Here is a 21,440-nt window from a genome sequence, read left to right on the forward strand (position 1 = left end):
GCAGAGTAATTTTCTCAAACTTAACACAGATAAAACAGAAATCATGCTTATCGGCCCCAAATCTTCATTGTCCACATCCTCCAGTTTCAGTCTCAACATCGACGGTGCACTTGTTAAATCTTCACCTGTTGTTAGAAACCTTGGAATATTGCTCGACCCCTCACTCAACTTTGATCCCAACATTAAATCCCTCACCATGACTTCTTTCTTCCATCTCCGGAACATCGCCCGCCTTCGCCCCTTTCTTTCCACTAGTGACGTTAAACACGTTGGTCCACTCCATTATGTCCCGCCTAGATTATCGTAACTCCCTTCTCATTAGCCTCCCAACTAAATCCCTTCAAAGATTACAATACAGTCAGAACTCTGCAGTGAGACTCCTTACCCATACCAAACCATCTGCTCATATCGCCCCCATTCTTTCTCAGCTTCACTGGCTACCTTTTCTGCCCAGAATTAAATATAAAATCATACTACTCCCCTTCAAAGCTCTCCATAACCTTGCTCCTTCTTACATCTGTGATCTCCTGACCCCTTATACTCCATCCCGCTCTCTCAGATCCTCTAGCTATAATCTCCTTGCTGTTCCTCGCACTAGAGTCTCTACCCTGGGTGGCAGGTCCTTCAGTGCCACAGCCCCCAAGCTCTGGAATTCCCTTCCATGACTGCTCTTCTCTTCCTTTCTTCAAATCTCATCTCAAAACCTTTGTTTCATGAACATTTCTCCACCAGTGCATAAACTTATCACTTTTTAGCAGCTTTTTTTTTTTGGTTTTCTCTGACCTATATAAAGTGACCTTGGGTTTGAAAAAGGCGCTATATAAATGTAACTTATTAAAAATTTCAGCCAGGTTTACAAAAGTTTCAGAAATGCTGATTTCCTTCGTATCCACATGCATATTAGGAGTTGATATGCAGGTCTTTGTTTAGAGCTGGAGGAAGAATGCGCTCTATAATGTCTTCAGGTATGAGCCTGATGTTGGCACACGGCACACCAGAGTATATATGCATCATTGTAGGTTGAAACATACAAGATTGGTCACGTATCTCTCTTTGAAATGTGCCAGTAGCGGCAAATTCAAAAGAACAGACAAAACTTGAACATGCTCAGGAATGGCCCAGGACCTTGTCAGTTCTGCTATTTGCACCACCTCAGCTTATGGTTACGACGTGCACAGACCAGCTCAGCAGCGTTTCTGCTGAATTGAATGGCAAGTCTTATTTGTCTTGTGTTAAAATGCATTAGGGTTAGCTTGCTGTCTTTTTATATATATATATATATATATATATATATATATATATATATATATAAAATTTTATTTCACGTTATGGACCTCCCAGCTGGTAAATAACACACGTGTGTATGTGTATATATATATATATATATGTGTGTGTGTGTGTGTATAGATATATATATATATGTATGTATATATATATACATATGTATGTAGATATATATATATATATATATATATATATATATATATATATATATATATATATGTATATATATATATATATATATATATATATATATATATATACACACACACACGTGTGTGTGTGTGTGTGTGTATATGTTATTTACCAGCTGGGAGGTCCATATAATGAAATACTGTGACCGAGGTCTTGAAAGTACTGAGCGAGGCCCTCTGAGCCGAGGTCAGTATTCAAGGCCGAGGTCACGGTATTTCACCATACGGACCGACTTTAAGCTGGTAAATAATATATTTATTTTTTTCTTTACCAAATTCTAACAGAAAACGAGAGCGCCCGAAAGGGAAAACCAAGCCGAGGCGAGCCGCCATTTTGAATCCTCATTCACGGCTGTAATGCAAATGGCTTCCTCCTCGGTATACAAGTGCACTTCCATGGCAGGAAAAAAACTACATTTTGCCGCCTATGTAGTCCCCTATTTATACAAAACTGAGTCATTCAGGATTCAGCCATGTTTTTGCTTGGTGTTAGCAAATTACAGGTTTTAGCTTTCTCCTGAAATGTTTTCTTTTATTTCTTCTTCCTCAGGGCAGTAAAACTCGCTTTCGCTGTGAACACTGTTGTTATCGCTATCCATGCTGTAAAATTAATGCTATTCTCCTGAGAAATGCTGGCAAAAATTATAAGATTTTTGATAATCCTATAAATAAATCTCATAAAAAAAGAGAAATGTTGACAAAAAATGCTACTATCTTTATAAAAATTTATAAAGATTAAAATGTATTTTAATTATAAAAATAATATTACTTTAATGCCATTAATATGAAACAGGTTTAAAAATTATTACATTTATGTGGAGTTGAAGTAAATAAGCAGTTTAAACTTGACTGTGTGATCTGTGTAGTACAGATCTGTGTAGTACAATTATGACAAATTATGATTTAATGCCAAACAATGAGGTTTACAGTAGTTGGTAAATTTAGTAAAAATATAATAGTAGTTGCGTAAATTCACTTGCATTCAAGAGCAAATTGTGAATAAATGCATTTGTATGCAGCTTGATAAACCAGACCCAGTGTCTATTGCGATATGACTAAAAGCAGTCTGTCCACTCCATCAAGACACTGAATAACGCTGCAGTGGTGTGTGAACATTTCAGGTTGATTTCGTGGACAGGCCGGAAGATTGATCCAGTAGGCGTGGACTACATCCTGCAGAAGCTCGGCTTCCATCATGCAAGAACTACAATTCCCAAGTGGCTTCAGAGAGGTGTGATGGACCCCCTGGATAAAGTTCTGTCTGTTCTTATTAAGAAACTGGGCAATGCACTGCAGGATGAGAAAGAGAAGAAAGGAGGACGAGACAAAGAGGAGCATTAACAAACTCTGACTGTTTCCTTCCTCCCCTTTTCTCACTCTCCGTCTTATTCACTCACGTGCACACGTTTAAATGTGAAAGCTAGATCGGTACACGTCAGTAAGCTTATCTGAAACACTGGATTTGTTAACACTACTGTACAATCCATCCTTGTTCACATACTTGGCTGTGTGACACAAGTGGGTTCACACATTGCAGATTGTTCCTGTATCTCCTGTATATTTGCAATCAACTGTAACTTCCTGCTGAAAGCCAGATGGACATTGTTGGATGGATCACATGCACTTCTACATTCTATGTTTCATGACTACTTCACTAACATGGTGAGAACCACAAGTGTTTGCTCTGTAGCTGTACAGTATAAATGTAAAAAGCAGTGTCTTGTTCTCTTTCATCAAGCTTGTTTAAAATTCCACTTCATTTTTATTTTTATATTTATATAATTTTAAAAGTCAGAGGACGTGTGCCAAGTGTTCTTTTGCATACTTTTTACTGCCAGTCACATTGTGTGAGAGCCGAGAGAGAGCATCTGCCCTTCAGTGACCAAATGTCCCAATGCCTAAGCTACACTGGGCTCCGATCAACTGCAGCAGATCAAACCTGGAGCTGTATTTCAGAATGTGAATGTTTCTAATATACGTGGTTTATATTGACCTACACAGCTGAATATTTTAATACCTTTAATGTGCAATTTATGACTTGTATTAGGAGTGTGAATTTTTAATGTATAGCTGTGCAATAGACAACTGTATATACATAGAAGTAACTGTTCAGTGGACTTTAACTGAATAAAAATTGTGACCGATTGCATAGCCGTCTCATTGTGATTGCAGCTTGATGTGAAATTGCTGCTCGTTTTTCCTTCAAAATGGCACTGGAGTTGTTTAGGATACATAAAGCGCTCTAAAAAAAAAATTAGTTAGGGTGCAAAACGGTTAGGTTTTGTTTTTAAAGGATGTCTTGTTGAAGACAAGTGTTTTGTTTTTAAAAGTTTTGTTCGTTTGTCCTGAAAGTTAGAGAAGCAGCCTTAGGCCCAAAGGGTTGCTGGTTCAATTCCCGGCACGGGCGGGAAAAATGTGAGGGAAGTTGAATGAATGACCAGCGCTTTCCCCTCCCTCTGTATCATGGCTGAAGTGCCCTTGAGCAAGACACCTAACCCCCAACTGCCCCCTAGGTGCTGTAGCATAGCTGCCCACTGCTGTGTGTGTTCGTTTGTTCTCTCACCACTTCTGATGGGTTAAATGCAGAGATGGGATTTCGCTGTGCTCTAGGGTACATGTGACAAAATAAAGGCTTCTTAAGTTTCTTCTTCTAATCAAGAAAATCAGTCATGTAGCGCCAACTCGGCTTCAGTAACTCTTGTGCACAAAACTACGCCAACCCACCATTTTGTTATCTGTCCCTCTGAGTTGCATGTCGGTCCTGGGATCGAGATGCTGACCTCTTCTGCTCCTCGGACCTGCCTGATCCATCCTGGTGCCCTGTGTCTGGTTGGAGTCTCATCGCATCGCTCCTGTGGAGGACGGCCCCATGAGGACAGTTGGGGGTCGTGCCTGGAGGACGCTCTGGACTCTTGCAGTGGTGCTTTTGTGGCTGGGGACTGCAGTTGACTTGCTGACTTTAGGACTGCGGTTGTCGTGAACGGTTTTGCGCTCGGGTTTCCGTCGGTGGGGGGTTTATAGCATCAACGAAACTGACTTCATGTTAAAACTGTTAATGTTATTAGTCATGTTGTTGCCCAAATGAGGCTGGGTTCCCTTTTGAGTCTGGTTCCTCTCGAGGTTTCTTCCTCATGTCGTCTGAGGGAGTTTTTCCTTGCCACCGTCACCACAGGCTTCTCACTGGGGATAAAATTAGCTCATGTTTTAAGTCATTCAAATTCTGTAAAGCTGCTTTGCAACAATGTTTATTGTTAAAAGCGCTGTACAAATAAACTTGACTTGACTACACCAACCCACCATTTTGTTATATAACTGCATTTTATTTTGAACTTCCTGAAGACATTTGATTCAGAACATTGTATAACATCTCTTATGTAAGATGATTATACCATCCTATACAGTTTCCTATCATTTTCACTTGAGGGCATATTTGCAATTCATATAATGTGTGCTCACGTGCACATGTAGCTGCTCCCTGGCCATTTTAATAGGAACACTTGTGCTTGCTCATTCATGCAATTAACCAATCATGTGGGAGCAGCGCAGTGCATAAACTCATGTAGGTAGAGACCAAGAGTATGACCATGGCATGAATGTTGGTGCCAGATAGTATTACAGAAACTACTGATCTGCTGGGATTTAGTCTCTTATAGTTTTAACAGAATGATGTAAAAAATACCATCCAATGAGCAGCAGTTATGAGACAAATGTCTTGATAATCGATGTGCAAGGGGAATGGCTAGACTTATGAGCCGACAAGAAGGCGACAGTAACTCAAATAACCACTCTTTTCAACCATGATGAACAGAAAAGCATCTTGAACACCTTGGACTTTGAGACAGATGGGCTACAACAGATCACATTGGGTTTCACTAAAGAACAGGAATCCGAGGTTGCTGTGAGCACAGGCTCACCAAACTGGATTGTTGAAGTTTAGAAATTTTTCACCTGGTCTGAGGCATTTCTGCTGTAACGGTAGGGTCAGGATTTGTAGAACAGCATGACTTCTCAGATCCATCTTGTCTTGTCAACAGTTCAGTCTGCTGGTGGTAGTGTAATGGTGTGGGTAACATTCTTGGCACCTACTGGTCCCCTTAACCAATTGAGTATTAGAAGCAGCCCATCACACAGCACAGTGACACTTTTCTTCACATATTCCAGCTTCTAAGGACGTTGGGGTTACAGAGTGAGATACAGCACCTCTGAGTTGAGAGGGTTAAAGTGCCATTCCACCATTGGATGTATTCTTTGGCATAAAATACAATATATTTTATGACATGACTAGACAGAGAAATCTTTTAGCTTCAAAATGATATATCAAACATAATTTGATGACAAGTATATTAATTTTGCAACCAAAGTCACCTACCCTTTTAATTTCCGCATGGTAGTGAAACGTGATGTCATCGGCAGGTTCCCCTTCTTGTGTACCACGTGTCGGTCTATTTTTAGGCCAGGAAACCCCCAAAGTGAGTCAGTCATTTCTCCTCGTATATGGGGTCCAAAAAAATTGCGAAAAATTGAGTTAATCTTTCAGTTAGCTAGATTTATTGGTATTATTTTTATCGCGTTCTATCCGCCATTGCTGATATATGCCATGTCACGTGGTACACAAGAAGGGGAACCTGCCGATGACATCACACGCGGAAATTAAAAGGGTAGGTGACTTTGGTCGCAAAATTAATATACTTGTCGTTGTCAAAAAATTATGTTTGATATATCATTTTGAAGCTAAAAGATTTCTCTATGGCGGCACGGTGGTGTAGTGGTTAGCGCTGTCGCCTCACAGCAAGAAGGTCCGGGTTCGAGCCCCGTAGCCGGCGAGGGCCTTTCTGTGCGGAGTTTGCATGTTCTCCCCGTGTCCGCGTGGGTTTCCTCCGGGTGCTCCGGTTTCCCCCACAGTCCAAAGACATGCAGGTTAGGTTAACTGGTGACTCTAAATTGAGCGTAGGTGTGAATGTGAGTGTGAATGGTTGTCTGTGTCTATGTGTCAGTCCTGTGATGACCTGGCGACTTGTCCAGGGTGTACCCCGCCTTTCGCCCGTAGTCAGCTGGGATAGGCTCCAGCTTGCCTGCGACCCTGTAGAAGGATAAAGTGGCTAGAGATAATGAGATGAGATTTCTCTATCTAGTGATACCATTTATACATGTTGTCAAAATATATTGTATTTTATGCCAAAGAATACATCCAATGGTGGAATGGCACTTTAAGGTGCTCAAGGGCACAACAGGCTTGACGCCCCCGCCCTTCTGATCAGTAATTTGGAGCCTTATCTTGTACCACAGTTTGTGTCTTACTGCTGACCACATGCATCCCTTTATAACCACAATTTACCAATCTTATCTTGACTACTTCCAGCACAACAATGCTCCAGGTCACAAAAGTTGTCTCATTTGGTTCTATGAAAGTAACTGAGCTTATTGTACTTCAATGGCCTCCCCAGTCACCAGTGATGAATCCCGTAGAGCAGATTTGCAGCATGAATATGCAAATGAAACCTACAGCTATTAGGAGACGCAATTATCATTTCAACATGGACCAGAATCTCAAAGGAATGGAACCCATGCCATGCAGAACAGCGTAGTGGTCTGGGTTTAACCCAGTAAGTATTAGTATAGTGTTCCGAAAAGTCACCAAGTGTACACGGAGATATGTGAACTGCCTTGCATAAACTTGAGACCGTGGGTTGTATGTTTTGACACCCCTAGTGTTTCTTAAATGAAGGAGGACCCTCAATAGCATTTTGTACCTAAACACAGATTCCAGCCACCCAGTTACACAGCGGTTGCTCATTATTGTAAGTCAAAGATATCCAAATACAGTAATCAGACACACAAAAATATTGTTAAAAGCTTTATTTCACCCAAACCTCTCAAAAAGCCCCCTGACTCAATTTACTGTGCCTTTTTTAAACTCTGAATAGGTAGATTTTGCAGAGACTCATTTAACATTCTAGCATGTTACATAAACTCAAAAAAATGAGCTAACAAAAATGTGCTAAAACTCTGCTGCTCTATAGTTAAACGCACTCTATTAACTATAAAAACAATTCAAGGGCTATCCATAGTGTCTTACATTTAACGGTACAATTGGTTCTTAAAAAACAAAACAAAACAAAAAAAACCTACACACTGACAATCTGTTACTATCAGTAATTCCAGTATTATAATTTTGGTCTTTCATATACATTTCCATATACATATCTACTGTTAAAAAATAAAACAAACGATCTATGTGAAAGATTAAAACGGGTGTAAAAAATTCAAGTTTGGCCTCCATAATGCTGTGTAGTAATGAGGCTGTTTGGTGTGGCGGCTCCCGCGCTCTGTTCTGAGCGAGAGGTTGAGTGAGGGGGTGGAACCTGATGTGGCAGCTTCACTGAGCTCTACAGTGTTCAGATACTTCCCTGATCAGACACAGTGCTTTCAGTTTGGGAGAACAGTCATGTTCATATCAATACCACTGAATCATGGGTAGGGCACGGAGGGAAGGGGTGAGGGAGGAGGAACACTTTCACCAGCTCGACCCTTCTGTTGCTTGGTCCAAAGCTTCCTGGAGCACTTCTTAGCTGCAGGGTCAGTGCTGCTCCGGGCTCCAGGTTTGCGGCCGCGTTTGGCAGGTTTAGTGGTGATGGACTTCTGAGTGACCACTGCTGTGGACTGCAAGTCTGAGTCATCGTGCTCTTGGCAGCACAGCTGGCTGCTGATAGGGTGTGGTCGCAGTGTGCCCTCCTCATGGGTCTTACAGAAGGAGTTGGGACACAGCTGGCAGAAAGCATCGGATGGTTTGCCACACACGTCACAGTGGTGCCAGGGGCAATCCCAACGACCTGTTCATCACAACACAAACCGTGAATGGGCTATTTTTATTTGCCCCATTCCCACAAATAACCCCTCTCAAAAGCTCTAGGGCTGCAACAAATATTCCATAAATACCATAATTAAATATAAATACAAGCCCAAATTTAAAAAAAAAAAATGGGGACGATATGTTGAAATTCAACCTAAAACTGAAAACAATGACTTGTAAATGATCTTTGACTTGTATTGCACTCAAAACACAGCAGCACATTATTTGATGTTCTACCTCAGGAATTGTGTTCAACCCTTCTAAACAAAGACACGCCAAAAAAAACAAACAAAAAAAAAAAACCACCACCACAATTTTGATTCTTGCAACACATTTCAAAAAGTTGCGACAGGAAAGCATTTACCACTTTATAATGTTGCCATTCCTTCTCACAACACTTACAAAATGCCTTCAGTCCCTACACAAGTGATGAATCATTTCAGGTGTTTTGTCCCGTTCTTCCTGCAAACACATTTGAACGTGTGCAGCAGTAAGGGGTCATGCTGTCATTTTTCATTTCAAATTACACGACACATTCTCTACTGGGGACGGACACCCTCTCTAAAGGCGTGGCTGTGGAAGAGATGTGTGCAGAATGTGATTCTGCAGTATCTTGTTGAAATATCCCTGGGAAAGATGTCGTTTTGAAGGCAGCATATGCTGCGCCGAAATCTCAAATGTACTTTTTCTGCATTAATGCCAAGGGCATGACAACTCCATACCATGAGAGCCCAGAGAAGTTGACAGCACTTCTGGACACAGTAAAGATAAGGCTTCATTTTTGCACAGTAAAGTTTTAACTGGCATTTGTGGATATAACTCTGTATCGTCGTGCTGGACAAAGGTTTGCCAAAGTAATCCCGAGCCCTTGTGATTATATCAGAATGACGGTTCTTGATGCAGTGCCATCTGAGGGATCGGAGATCACAGGTGTTCAGCTTAGGCTTGTGCCCTTGCCCTTTACGCACAGAAATTCCTCAAATCGTTTAATGATATTATGCACCGTAGAGGATGAAATATCCAAATCCCCTCCTACAGTGGCATGCAAAAATTTGGGCACCCTTGCTGAAAATGTCTGTTACTGTGAATAGTTAAGTGAGCAGAAATGAACTGATCACCAAAAGGCATAAAGGTAAAGACGACATTTCTTTTCAACATTTTATGCAGGATTTGTGTATTATTTTTGTTTTGTACAATTGGAGAGTGAAAAAAGAAAAGTAACACCATGCAAAAGTTTGGGCACCCCAATACATTTGAGTTCTCAGGTAACTTTTACCAAGGTTCCAGACCTTAATTAGCTTATTGAGCTGTAGCTTGTTCAAATTCTTCGTTAGGAAAGGTCAGATGATGCAGATTTCAAAGCTGTATAAATTCTCTGACTCCTCAAACTTGTCCCTAAAATCAACAGCCATGGGCTCCTCTAAGCAACTCCCTCGCATTCTGAATAATTAAATAATTGATGCTCACAAAGCAGGAGAAGGCTACAAGAACGTAGCAAAGTGTTTTCAGGTAGCTGTTTCCTCAGATTGTAATGTTATTAAGAAATGGCAGTTAACAGAAACAGTGGAGATCAAGGTGAGGTCTGGAAGATGAAGAAAACTTTCTGAAAGAACTGCTCGTTGGATTGCTAGAAAGGCAAATAAAAACCCCCATTTGACTGCAAAAGACCTTCAGAAAGATTTCGCAGACCCTGGAGTGGTGGTGCACTGTTCTACTATGCAGCGACACCTGAACAAATATGACCTTCATGAGAGAGTCATCAGAAGAAAACCATTCCTGCGTCCAAGCCACAAAATTCAGTGTCTGAAGTTTGCAAATGAACATCTAAATAAGCTTGATGCATTTTGGAAACAAGTCCTGTGGACTGATGAAATCAAAATAGAACTTTTTGGCCACAATGTGCAAAGGTATGTTTGGAGAAAAAAGGGTGCCAAATTCCAGGAAAAGAACACCTCTCCAACTCTGAAGCATGGGTGTGGATCGATCATGCTTTGGGGATGTGTTGCAGCCAGTGGCACAGGGCACATTTCACTGGTCGAGGGAAGCATGGATTCAAATAAATACCAGCAAATTCTGGAAGCAATCATCACACCATCTGTAAAAAAGTTGAAGTTAAAAAGAGGATGGGTCCTACAATAAGATGATGATCCAAAACACACCTCAAAATCTACAATGGAATACCTCAAGAGGCACAAGCTGAAGGTTTTGCCCGGGCCCTCACAGTCCCCTGACCTAAACATCATTGAAAATCTGTGGATAGATCTCAAAAGAGCAGCGCATGCAAGACAGCCCAAGAAGCTTGTAGAACTGGAAACCTTTTGCAAGGACGAATGTGTGAAAATCCCCCAGGTAAGAACTGAAAGATTATTAGCTAGCTAGAAAAAAAGTGTTTACAAGCTGTGATACTTGCCAAAGGGGGTGTTACTAGGTACTAACCATGCAGGGTGCCCAAACTTTTGCTTCAGGTCCTTTTCATTTTTTTGGTATTTTACACCTGTAAATGATGGAAATAAAAATGTAATCTTGCGGAAAATATTAAAGAAATGTGTCGTCTTTACCTTTATGCCTTTTGGTGATCAGTTCATCATCTTCTCACTTAACTATTCACAGTCACAAACATTTTCAGCAAGGGTGCCCAAACATTTGCATGCCACTGTATATTTCTTTGAGGAACATTGTTTTTCAACACTTCAAATTTTCTCATGCACTTGTTGACAAACCAGAGATCCTCAGCCCCTCTTAACTCCTCAAAGACTAGGCCTTTCTTGGATACTGATTTTGTACCAAAATCATAATTACAAATCACATTATTTAATTGTTTTACCTCATTACTAGCCCTAAATTGCCTCCATCGCAACTTTTTTAGAATGTGTTGCAGGCCTGAAATGGAGGAATGGATGTATATTAACAAATACAATGAAGCTGACCTTACAAACATGAAGTATATTGGGTTCATGGCAGTGTAATGCAAGTCAAAGTAAATTTAGAAATCACTGCTTTCTTTTTTTTTTATTTGCACTTTACCATCCCAACTTTCTCTGATTTGGGGTTGCAATTCAAAAATATCAAAATAACTCAAACCACCTTCTATTAAACCTCTAAGTTGGCTCATTGCCAAACCTGTAAACAAGTTCATTGTTTGAGCAGCTGAGTATGGTTTAAGTTTGTTACTTAAAGTGAATACGGTGATGCCCCACAGAAAAGCCTTTAACTTGATTTGTATTCTACTGATCCTTTTCTTCAGTAAATCATTGAAAACAATGAATTCTTGAGCTTATAGAATCTTCAAGCTGTTATAAATAATCAACATAATTTGAAACCTCGACAAAGCCCAAAATGCTTAATATAACTAATATAATTGGCATTTGGGATATAATATTTGATAACCGGATCATCTTGAATAAAATTTCCTTTGAAGTTAGAATTCTGTTTTTACTTTTAAAGCGCCAAGTACAATTATTTAAAATTTATTTACTAACTCAATCTGAGCAGTTACACTGGGATACAAGGCTTACCGAATGGTCTCTTGGTTCGATCCAGGCAAGACAAGTGGTAAGCTTTAGTGCAGCCCTTACGGTCACACAAAACCAACTGTCCTCCATCGCCACAGCGGAAACACTCATCCTCAGATTGCTTCTTCCCTTCACTTCGAGCACGCCGCCTCCTAGGTTTCTTCTTCTGTAGCTTGGCTTTAGGCTCTGAAGTGGGGGTTATCTGTGACACAGTGCAGTTCCCTCTCTTTTTAGAAAATCTTTTACCAGGACATTAATGACTATACATTATTTTCAAATGAATCACATCTAATATTAAAGTAAACTAATTATATTTTGTGTGCGCACGTGTGCATATACATTCTAACTACACATTAAAAAATAATAATTTTTTTAAAAAAACCACCACATGTACACTACCGTTCAAAAGTTTGGGGTCACTTTGAAATGTCCTTATTTTTGAAAGAAAAGCACTGTTCTTTTCAATGAAGATCACTTTAAACTAATCAGAAATCCACTCTATACATCGCTAATGTGGTAAATGACTATTCTAGCTGCAAATGTGTGGTTTTTGGTGCAATATCTCCATAGGTGTATAGAGGCCCATTTCCAGCAACTCTCACTCCAGTGTTCTAATGGTACAATGTGTTTGCTCATTGCCTCAGAAGGCTAATGGATGATTAGAAAACCCTTGTACAATCATGTTAGCACAGCTGAAAACAGTTGAGCTCTTTAGAGAAGCTATAAAACTGACCTTCCTTTGAGCAGATTGAGTTTCTGGAGCATCACATTTGTGGGGTCGATTAAATGCTCAAAATGGCCAGAAAAATGTCTTGACTACATTTTCTATTCATTTTACAACTTATGGTGGTAAATAAAAGTGTGGCTTTTCATGGAAAACACAAAATTGTCTGGGTGACCCCAAACTTTTGAACAGTAGTGTAAGTACACACACCCACCCCTACAATTATAGTCAAAGGGTTAAGAAAGAAGAAAAAAAAATCCACCTTTTGGTGAAGTAGTTTCATCTCGCATTGAAAAAATTAGAAAAATCCAACCTTTAACTGAAAAATGTATTCAGAGAAAAACATATCCCTCTGCAAGAAATTATTTTTAACAAAAACACACGTGCCACTACTATCGGCACCCCTGAAAATGATAGTGAATATAATGTAACTGAAGCATGTACAATTTAAATGGGAAACATTTGACTTGATTGGAGTGTGTAGGAACTTTCAAGCTGTAATCCATGGGAAACAAATATGAGGTGCCACAGAGGCCAAATACCCTTAGTCATCCATCAGCATGGGAAAGATAAGAGACCACACAAAACAAATGAGGAAGAAGTCGGTTATAAAAAAAAAAAAATAAGCTACTCGCCTGAAAATATCCATTTCTACTGTTGGGGCAATAATAAAAAGTGGACATCAACTGGAACTGTTACAAACTCACCTGGAAAAGGACAAGTTTATTTTGCACCAACATGTAGTGAGGAGGGTAAGGGAGGCAAAAAAAAAAAATCTCCAAGGATCACTGTTGATAAATTATGGGGGGGAACATTGGCGTCCCCAAGACTCCAAAACCACCACCAGATGCCGCCTCCATGCCAAAAGATTATTTGGAAGGTTTGCCAGAAAAAAAAGCCTTTTCTCTCAGTTAACCACAAATGTAAGCGCCTGAAGTTTGCAAAGCACCACTACAGCTTTGACTGGAACCGTGTTCTCTGGTTTGATGTAACAAAAATGGAGCTTTTTGACAATAAACACTCAAGGTGGATTTGGTGTAAAAAGAAGGATGGCTATAATGAAAAGAACCCAATCCCAACTGTAAAATATGGTGGAGGTTCTGTGATGTTTTGGAGCTGTTTTTCCCCCAAAGGCCCTGGAAACCTTGTTAGGGTACATGGCATCATGGACTCCATGACATCCCAGGACATTTTAAATCAAAATCTGGCTGTGTCCACCAGGAAACTAAAACCGGGTCATCGCTGGATTACAAGAGAGTGCCTCGGTCTCTGGATGATGTGGAGAGATTGGGTAAAGAGGAATGATCTCAGATGCCCTGCTCTGTATCTCCAACCTTATAAAATGTTTTAGAAGATTCAGTGCTGTTTTACTGGTAACAGGAGGTTGTACAAAGTATTAAACGCAGGACTGCCAATAATAGTGGCATGTTTTTGTTAAATAACTTTCTTGATAAGGAATGTTTTTCTCAGAATAAATTTAAGGTTCAATTTTTCCAGAATGAAATGAAGCTACTTCACCAAAAGGTGGACTGTGGCATGATTGCTGGTGCCAGACAGGTTGCTTTGAGTGTTACTGTTGACCCTGTGCCTCCCTACATGGCCACAATTTACCCATCTTCTTATGGTTACTTCCATTCCATAACTAAAGGAACTGCATGAGCCAAATCATGTTAATATGGACCAGAAGATTTCCAACATCTTGTGGAATCCATGCCATGAAGAATCGAGGCTGCTTTGAGAACAAAGTGAGGTCCTACCCAGTATTACTATAGTGTTCCTAGTAAAGTTTTCAGTGAGTTTATACTTATTAAACTCTTAGTGGCTGCTTCAAAGACAAACTCCCTGCACCAAACAACCTAGAAGCATCTCACATTATATAAAACTAATGTTGACAATAAAGGTGACACTTACTACTGTATCTCATGATTAGAATATTGTGAAAAAAATTCACTATTTTCCATCAGTTATTTAAGAAAGCGAAAATTTAATATATTCTAGACTCATTACATGTAAACAAGTGTTTCAAGCATTTTTCCATTTTAGTTTTAATAATTATGGCCTACAGGAGAAAGGAGAAAAAAAAAAACTTCAAAATGGAGCATTTCAAGTTTGAGTAAATGATTATAACTATGGGGCGGCACGGTGGTGTAGTGGTTAGCGCTGTCGCCTCACAGCAAGAAGGTCCGGGTTCGAGCCCCGTGGCCGGCGAGGGCCTTTCTGTGCGGAGTTTGCATGTTCTCCCCATGTCCGCGTGGGTTTCCTGCGGGTGCTCCGGTTTCCCCCACAGTCCAAAGACATGCAGGTTAGGTTAACTGGTGACTCTAAATTGACCGTAGGTGTGAATGTGAGTGTGAATGGTTGTCTGTGTCTATGTGTCAGCCCTGTGATGACCTGGCGACTTGTCCAGGGTGTACCCCGCCTTTCGCCCGTAGTCAGCTGGGATAGGCTCCAGCTTGCCTGCGACCCTGTAGAACAGGATAAAGCGGCGAGAGATAATGAGATGAAATTATAACTAGATTGCATTTCCTCTGCAGAAACTGCTGGAGTGTGCTTGCTCAAATGAAGCCACATTCTCTGCTTCTCTCTCCATCTCTCTCTCACCCAATCACTATCTCCACCAATACACATTGTCACACAGTGTCATGTTTTAAAAGAAGGATTTCAGAGTGCTTCACGCTCTGAAATCCTTGTTTTAAATGGCTTTGGTCAACAGCTCTCACTCCTTCTCTGGCTCAAAGTCTCTTTCACATCATTTTGAAGGGAGACTTCACTGCGCAAAGCGCAGTGAAATCTCCTCTCCACCCTTTTATATGTTTTCAATTTAATTCAGAGGTTTTACAGGGTTTAAAACATGGATTTTGGCTGTAAAATCGCAGTTTTAATTTTTTTTTCTGCTGGTCTCACTCTAACGTCTAGAGTGGAGGAGCTCCTTATGACATCACTCCAAAGTTCTACCCATTCATTTCAATGGCACGGAATTTTGCTGAAAAACGGGAATACCAAACGAACGACAAGGGGTAGTGCAACCATTTTAACAAGCACGCCATTCCAGATCGGGCCCTACGTTTCAGCATTGGAACGGTGTGTCTATCTCAAAAGCCCTAGAAGCGGTAGTGGATCCAAAAAACAGGTGAAATGGAATAATAATAATAATAATTAAAGCCGCTAGCGGCCTTGACGGGCCCTCGCACGTGTGGTTTCGCAACCCAGGACATCCCGCCACCCAACAAAAACAGTCACATGTCATATATTCATCAAATGTTCAAAGGTGATGTGCATGTTGCAAATGCCATGATTGCTTGACGGATGAGAGATAGACAAAGACTGTGTGTGTTTCTGTGGTGTGAAAATGTACATTTATATATGTACAAAATTATACGTGTCTCCTAATCTCTATCTCACGCTGTAATCTTAAGTCATCTTAGCTTTCCTGTGCCTGCAGTGTGTGTGTGTGTGTACATGCAGAGTTTTCATATGTCTGCAACAAAATGCACAATGATGGCAGGTCACTAATATATAGATTTAGGCACTGCCTAAAAGTGGAGCTCCCATCTGTTTCTGGGTTGTAGAATTTTCTTACATCATAGCCAGTCTCTTTTGTTTTATTTCTTTACTGGCTAGCACTGGCCACTAGGCGGTGTGTATGACTGGTAATTACTAACACTGGCCACTAGGCGGTGTGTATGACTGGTAATTACTAACACTGGCCACTAGGCGGTGTGTATGACTGGTAATCACTAACACTGGCCACTAGGCGGTGTGTATGACTGGTAATTACTAACACTGGCCACTAGGCGGTGTGTATGACTGGTAATCACTAACACTGGCCACTAGGCGGTGTGTATGACTGGTAATTACTAACACTGGCCACTAGGCGGTGTGTATGACTGGTAATCACTAACTCTGGCCACTAGGCGGTGTGTATGACTGGTAATCACTAACACTGGCCACTAGGCGGTGTGTATAACTGGTAATTACTAACTCTGGCCACTAGGTGGTGTACGAGTGGTAATTACTAACACTGGCCACTAGGCGGTGTGTATGACTGGTAATTACTAACACTGGCCACTAGGCGGTGTGTATGACTAATTACTAACACTGGCCACTAGGCGGTGTGTATGACTGGTAATTACTAACACTGGCCACTAGGCGGTGTGTATGACTGGTAATTACTAACTCTGGCCACTAGGCGGTGTGTATGACTGGTGGTACACGTACACAGACAAATCACAAAAAATCGACTCGATGGGTTTACTATTTTTTCTTAGGTATGGTGCTCCGCTATTATTGTGTGTGTGTGTGTGTGTGTGTGTGTGTGTGTGTGTGTGTGTGTGTGTGTGTTTGTCGGGGGTGTGCGTGTGTGTGAGAGAGTGTGCTCATAGATGTCTGTGCATGTGAGTGCATACTTGAGTGTATGTATGCATAAATATGCATATGACTGTGTGTGTATGAGTGTGCACAGAATTGTATATCATCAGACTCATGATGTCCAATATTTTGTAAAGTTTCAGATCAATCCATCAATGAATTGAACATTTTTCCCCATTTCCTGCTTGGCCAGATGGTGGCGCTGTGCTAGGCATCTGAATTACACATGTGAATATCATCACATAATACACAATATTTTGTAAAGTGTCAGATCAATCAGTTAAGGCATTCCAACCATACAGTCAATGCACTGTGGCTTTCTGACACGTTTCCTGTTTATGTGGCAAGATATTAAAATCATAAGGCCATTTCAACATATTACAAGAGATCAAAAATCTCTTCGCAATTTAATATCAGCGACATCTTGGCATCACGTATAACAAATTTCACATGAATCTCATGAACTGTCTAGGAGGAGCATGTTAAAATTCATCAGGTGTCAAAACACGTATTCAAAACCCTATTCTTTCCTTGGCCAGAGTTGGTGGCGCTATACCAGACAGGCCCATAACAGCTAAAGAGTATCAGAATCATATTACAAGATATCAAGTTCAACATTCAGCAATATCTTGGCATATTATATGTTATAATATTTCAACATATCAAAAACCCCTTAGCAATTCAACTTCAGCAATATCTTGGCATCATGTCTGCCAAGTTTGACATGAATTTGATGAACCGTTTAAGAGGAATACGTTAAAAATGACCATGTGTAATTTCACTCCAAATGGCTTTATGACGACATCATTCCAAAGTTCTACCCATTCATTTCAATGGGAAATGGAAAAGGGGCGCTATGAAGTCCCTGGGCCATAAGTCTGTGGCTGAGTAGTGGTGACAATGACTGATGTGTATACCAAATTTCATGAGTTTTCGTGCATGGGAAATGCCTCAAATAAGGCCAAACGTGGCAGAATAATAATAATAAGAAGAATCCTTCGAAAAACAATTGGGTCTCACACCGAACGGTGCTCGGGCCCTAATAAAAATAAAACTTAAGAAGAACAATAGTATGCTTTTGCAAGCACACTAAATACCATCTGTCTCTCGGTCTAGTTCAGTACACGCAACCACAATCATGGGGAAGACTGCTGACTTGACATTTGTCCAGAAGACAATCATCCACACCCTCCACAAGGAGGATAAGCCACAGAAGGTCAATGCTGAAAACCGTGCACAAGCAACAGGGATGACCGCAGCCTTGAGAGGACTGTCACAAGCAAAGTCGATTCAAGACCTTGGAAGAGCTTCACAAGGAGTGGACTGAGGCTGGTGTCAGTGCATCAAGAGCCACCACACACAGACGTCTTCAGGAAAGGGGCTACAACTGTCGCATTCCTAACATCAAGCCACTCCTGAACCAGAGACAACGTCAGAAGCATCTTACCTGAACTAAGGAGAGAAAGGACTGGACTGGGGCTCAGTGTTCCAAAGTCCTCTTTTCAGATGAAAGTAAATTTTGCATTTCATTTGGAAATCAAGGTCCTAGAGTCTGGAGGAAGAGTGGAGAGGCACAGAATCCAAGGTGTTTGAAGCCCAGGGTCAAGTTTCCGCAGTCTGTAATGATTTGGGGTGCCATGTCATCTGCTGGTGTTGGTCCACTGTGATCAAATCCAAAGTCAACACAGCCGTCTACCAGGAAATTTTAAAGCACTTCATGCTGCCATCTGTTGACAAGCTTTATGGAGATGCCAATTTCCTTTTCCAGCAGGACTTAGCACCAGCCCACAGTGCCAAAACTACTACCAAATGATTTGCTGACCATGATATTAAATGTGCTTGATTGGCCAGCCAACTCACCTGACCTAAACTCTAGAGAAAATCTTTTGATGCAGTAATTCAGGGTAAAGGAGCCCCAACCAAGTATTAATTGTATAAATGAACATACTTTTCAGAAGTTGGATATTTCTTTATTGTAAATCCTTTTTTGATTGATCCTTCGAAATATTCTAATAATTTGAGATACTGGATTTCTGATTTTCATGAGCTAAAAGCCATAATCATCAAAATTAAAACAAAAGGCTTGAAATATCTCATTTTACGTGTAATTAATATAGAATATTTGAAAGGTTACCTTTTTGAATTAAATTATAAAAAAGAAAAACTCACAGTATTCAATATCTTCTCGATATATTATGAGATGCACTAGTATATCCATTTTCTAACATCTAAACTCCCAGTGCTCCAGACAGTTTATTTTAGTGTGCCGTGCCTTGCCATCCAGAACTTATGCCCTATCCTCAAATACCAATGTCATGCCCAAATTTATATGTGCCCTACTTATAAAAGCACCCTTGACAAACTTTCTGCCACAGAAATAAAGTGTGCCCTCACGAGTATGAATGAATGAAGCCAACTTCCAGTGGAAGTAACACACGTTGACCAATCACAGCACACTATTAGTGTGGGTCATAGTCAGGCTCTGTCTTATTAGTGGAGCTCTCCACTATTTTTTAAAAATAACTTGAGATTATTTGCCAACAAATTTTATAGAAAATATTCATGATAGTTTCAGTTTTTCTTCACAAACTTCCAAGCTGATGTGCTGGCAGAAAAAAATAAAATTAAATTAAAAAATTAAAAAATATTGAAACCCTGTGGTTTTGGTGGGATTCCCCGACGTGTGTGCGCATCCAGGTCACAAACAAAATTGAGTGTTTTTGCTACTTTTTTGTACTTAGTAACTTAGTACTAAATACTTCTAATAGCTTACTTTCTTACAATCACAATGATACAACAGAATAAAAGTCTATAATCATTTTGGAATTGCTTGAGAAAAGTCACAATGAAATTGCAAGTTATCACTTTTTATCCTTTGAAATTGCAAAGCGAGAATTCTCGACGCCTGCGAAAGAATTAAGCTTACTCAAGTTCGACTTTCAAGTCTTGTGGAGAAACTGGATTGTTTAAGCTTATATTATTTTTTTAATTATTCTATTCAGGTTGATTTTGTGTCCTTTCAAATATTTTGCTCACACACTCATCGGAAGCTTTGCATTTAGGCAGTGCAGACATTACAACGAGTCAATGAAGCAAAGTAAACGCAAGTGTAAAAAACGACGTGCTGCATGAAAATGCATGAAGGAGAGAAGAACTGGTTACAGCTGCAAGGGGCTCAGAGAACATAAGTACATCTAGAAGTTGTAGGACTAAAATTCAAATCAAAAAGTTAGGACTGATAGATCTAGACTTTAAATATAGTTCTATAGAAAATCTAGTCATGAACGTTAGACCTAGTCAAGGCAAATTGCAATTCAATTGCAACCATTTAAATTTTTAATTTTAAATAGGCCAAACTGTTAGGTCTGCTGTTAATATTATATAGCAATAAATCTAAATGTTAGACAAGTTGCTGTATGTCAATAGGCCTAATGCTATTGGTCAGTATTTGGCTTACGAGCTTGTTTTAGGTGATGACTGACAGATCTACATTCTCTAATATTTTTTGTGGCAATATTAATTCAAACTAACAACCCCAATGCACCATGTTATTGGTGATTTGTGCAAAATACAGACATTTGATCCAAGTTAAATTCATCAGAGCAACACTGACAGCCTGTACTAATGAATCCTTTATCATCTTTCAGACTTTTTCTTTAAATTAGTCTAATATTTAAAAATTTTGCACAAATTGACTGATTATTTGACTGTGGAAACCTGAGAGTGGACTTATCAAAGCTGTCTGTCTTTGCTGTAATGTCAGCATTCAACATGGCACATTTTTCTTTAATAACAATATATTAATCAGGATAGCAAATGTTAAATGTACTTATACTGGGCCTGCTACAGTATAAGATGTTAACTGGCAGCAGGGTCTACATTCAGGATTAGTTACTTTTTTTTTTTTTTTTTAATAGAAAATGACCTGCACCACTTTGCAAAATTCTATAAATAGTTAGCCTGTTTAGAAAAAACTACTCGGGTTAATAAATTTGTTCTCGGCAGGTCTGCAGCTGAATGCAGGGATTCTTTAAAGATGAATAAAATTGATAAATAGAACAGTAGAGAAATTACATTCCTGAATGCATGCATTGTGTAAAACTGTTGCAGAGACGATCACTTAAAATGTCTGTTAGAATTATTAGTCAACTCCAATCATCATGTTTAAGAACAGTGTGTATGGTTCTATGTACTATTAATAATACACTACTATAATACTATTATGAAGAATTATATTAAACAGGTTAACTTAAGCTTCAGATTTGCTAACTTTATTTCACAAACAATCTACCTTGCATAGTTGCCTAGTATGGCTAATTTTGCATGATAGATTCTTTGTCTATAGCGATGTGTGCAAAATTGCCCTCAAGGCTCAGAAAATTGCATGCGATAATCATTGGCACCCTGCCCTCTTGGACAACTAGCTGGAACACTGACTCCAGTTACTTTAAATGACTGTAGAAATAAATCTCACTTTTCCAGGAGGCATGGGAACCTCAACACAGTACGCT

At 39.9% G+C, this 21,440-nt stretch overlaps 2 protein-coding genes across 12 annotated transcripts in view; one reads left to right on the forward strand and one right to left on the reverse strand.

The window, feature by feature from the left end:
- kiaa1109 (KIAA1109 ortholog) overlaps nucleotides 1-3,624 on the forward strand; it is a 77,914-nt gene extending 74,290 nt beyond the window's left edge. For all 5 annotated transcript variants that reach the window (XM_060925688.1, XM_060925690.1, XM_060925691.1 and 2 more), the window contains one exon: nucleotides 2,597-3,624. In XM_060925688.1, the coding sequence (XP_060781671.1) occupies nucleotides 2,597-2,816 (220 nt within the window). In that variant the 3' untranslated portion in view covers nucleotides 2,817-3,624. The remainder of the gene's footprint in view (nucleotides 1-2,596) is intronic.
- A 3,692-nt stretch (nucleotides 3,625-7,316) lies between these two features.
- The window catches only part of nsd2 (nuclear receptor binding SET domain protein 2), a 53,229-nt gene continuing 39,105 nt past the window's right edge, over nucleotides 7,317-21,440 (reverse strand). For all 7 annotated transcript variants that reach the window (XM_060925699.1, XM_060925693.1, XM_060925694.1 and 4 more), the window contains 2 exons: nucleotides 11,841-12,039; nucleotides 7,317-8,305 (listed from right to left, as the gene is read on the reverse strand). In XM_060925699.1, the coding sequence (XP_060781682.1) occupies nucleotides 7,944-8,305; nucleotides 11,841-12,039 (561 nt within the window). In that variant the 3' untranslated portion in view covers nucleotides 7,317-7,943. The remainder of the gene's footprint in view (nucleotides 8,306-11,840; nucleotides 12,040-21,440) is intronic.

Source organism: Neoarius graeffei, chromosome 7, assembly GCF_027579695.1.
Source record: "Neoarius graeffei isolate fNeoGra1 chromosome 7, fNeoGra1.pri, whole genome shotgun sequence".
NCBI classification, from domain to species: Eukaryota; Metazoa; Chordata; class Actinopteri; order Siluriformes; family Ariidae; genus Neoarius; species Neoarius graeffei.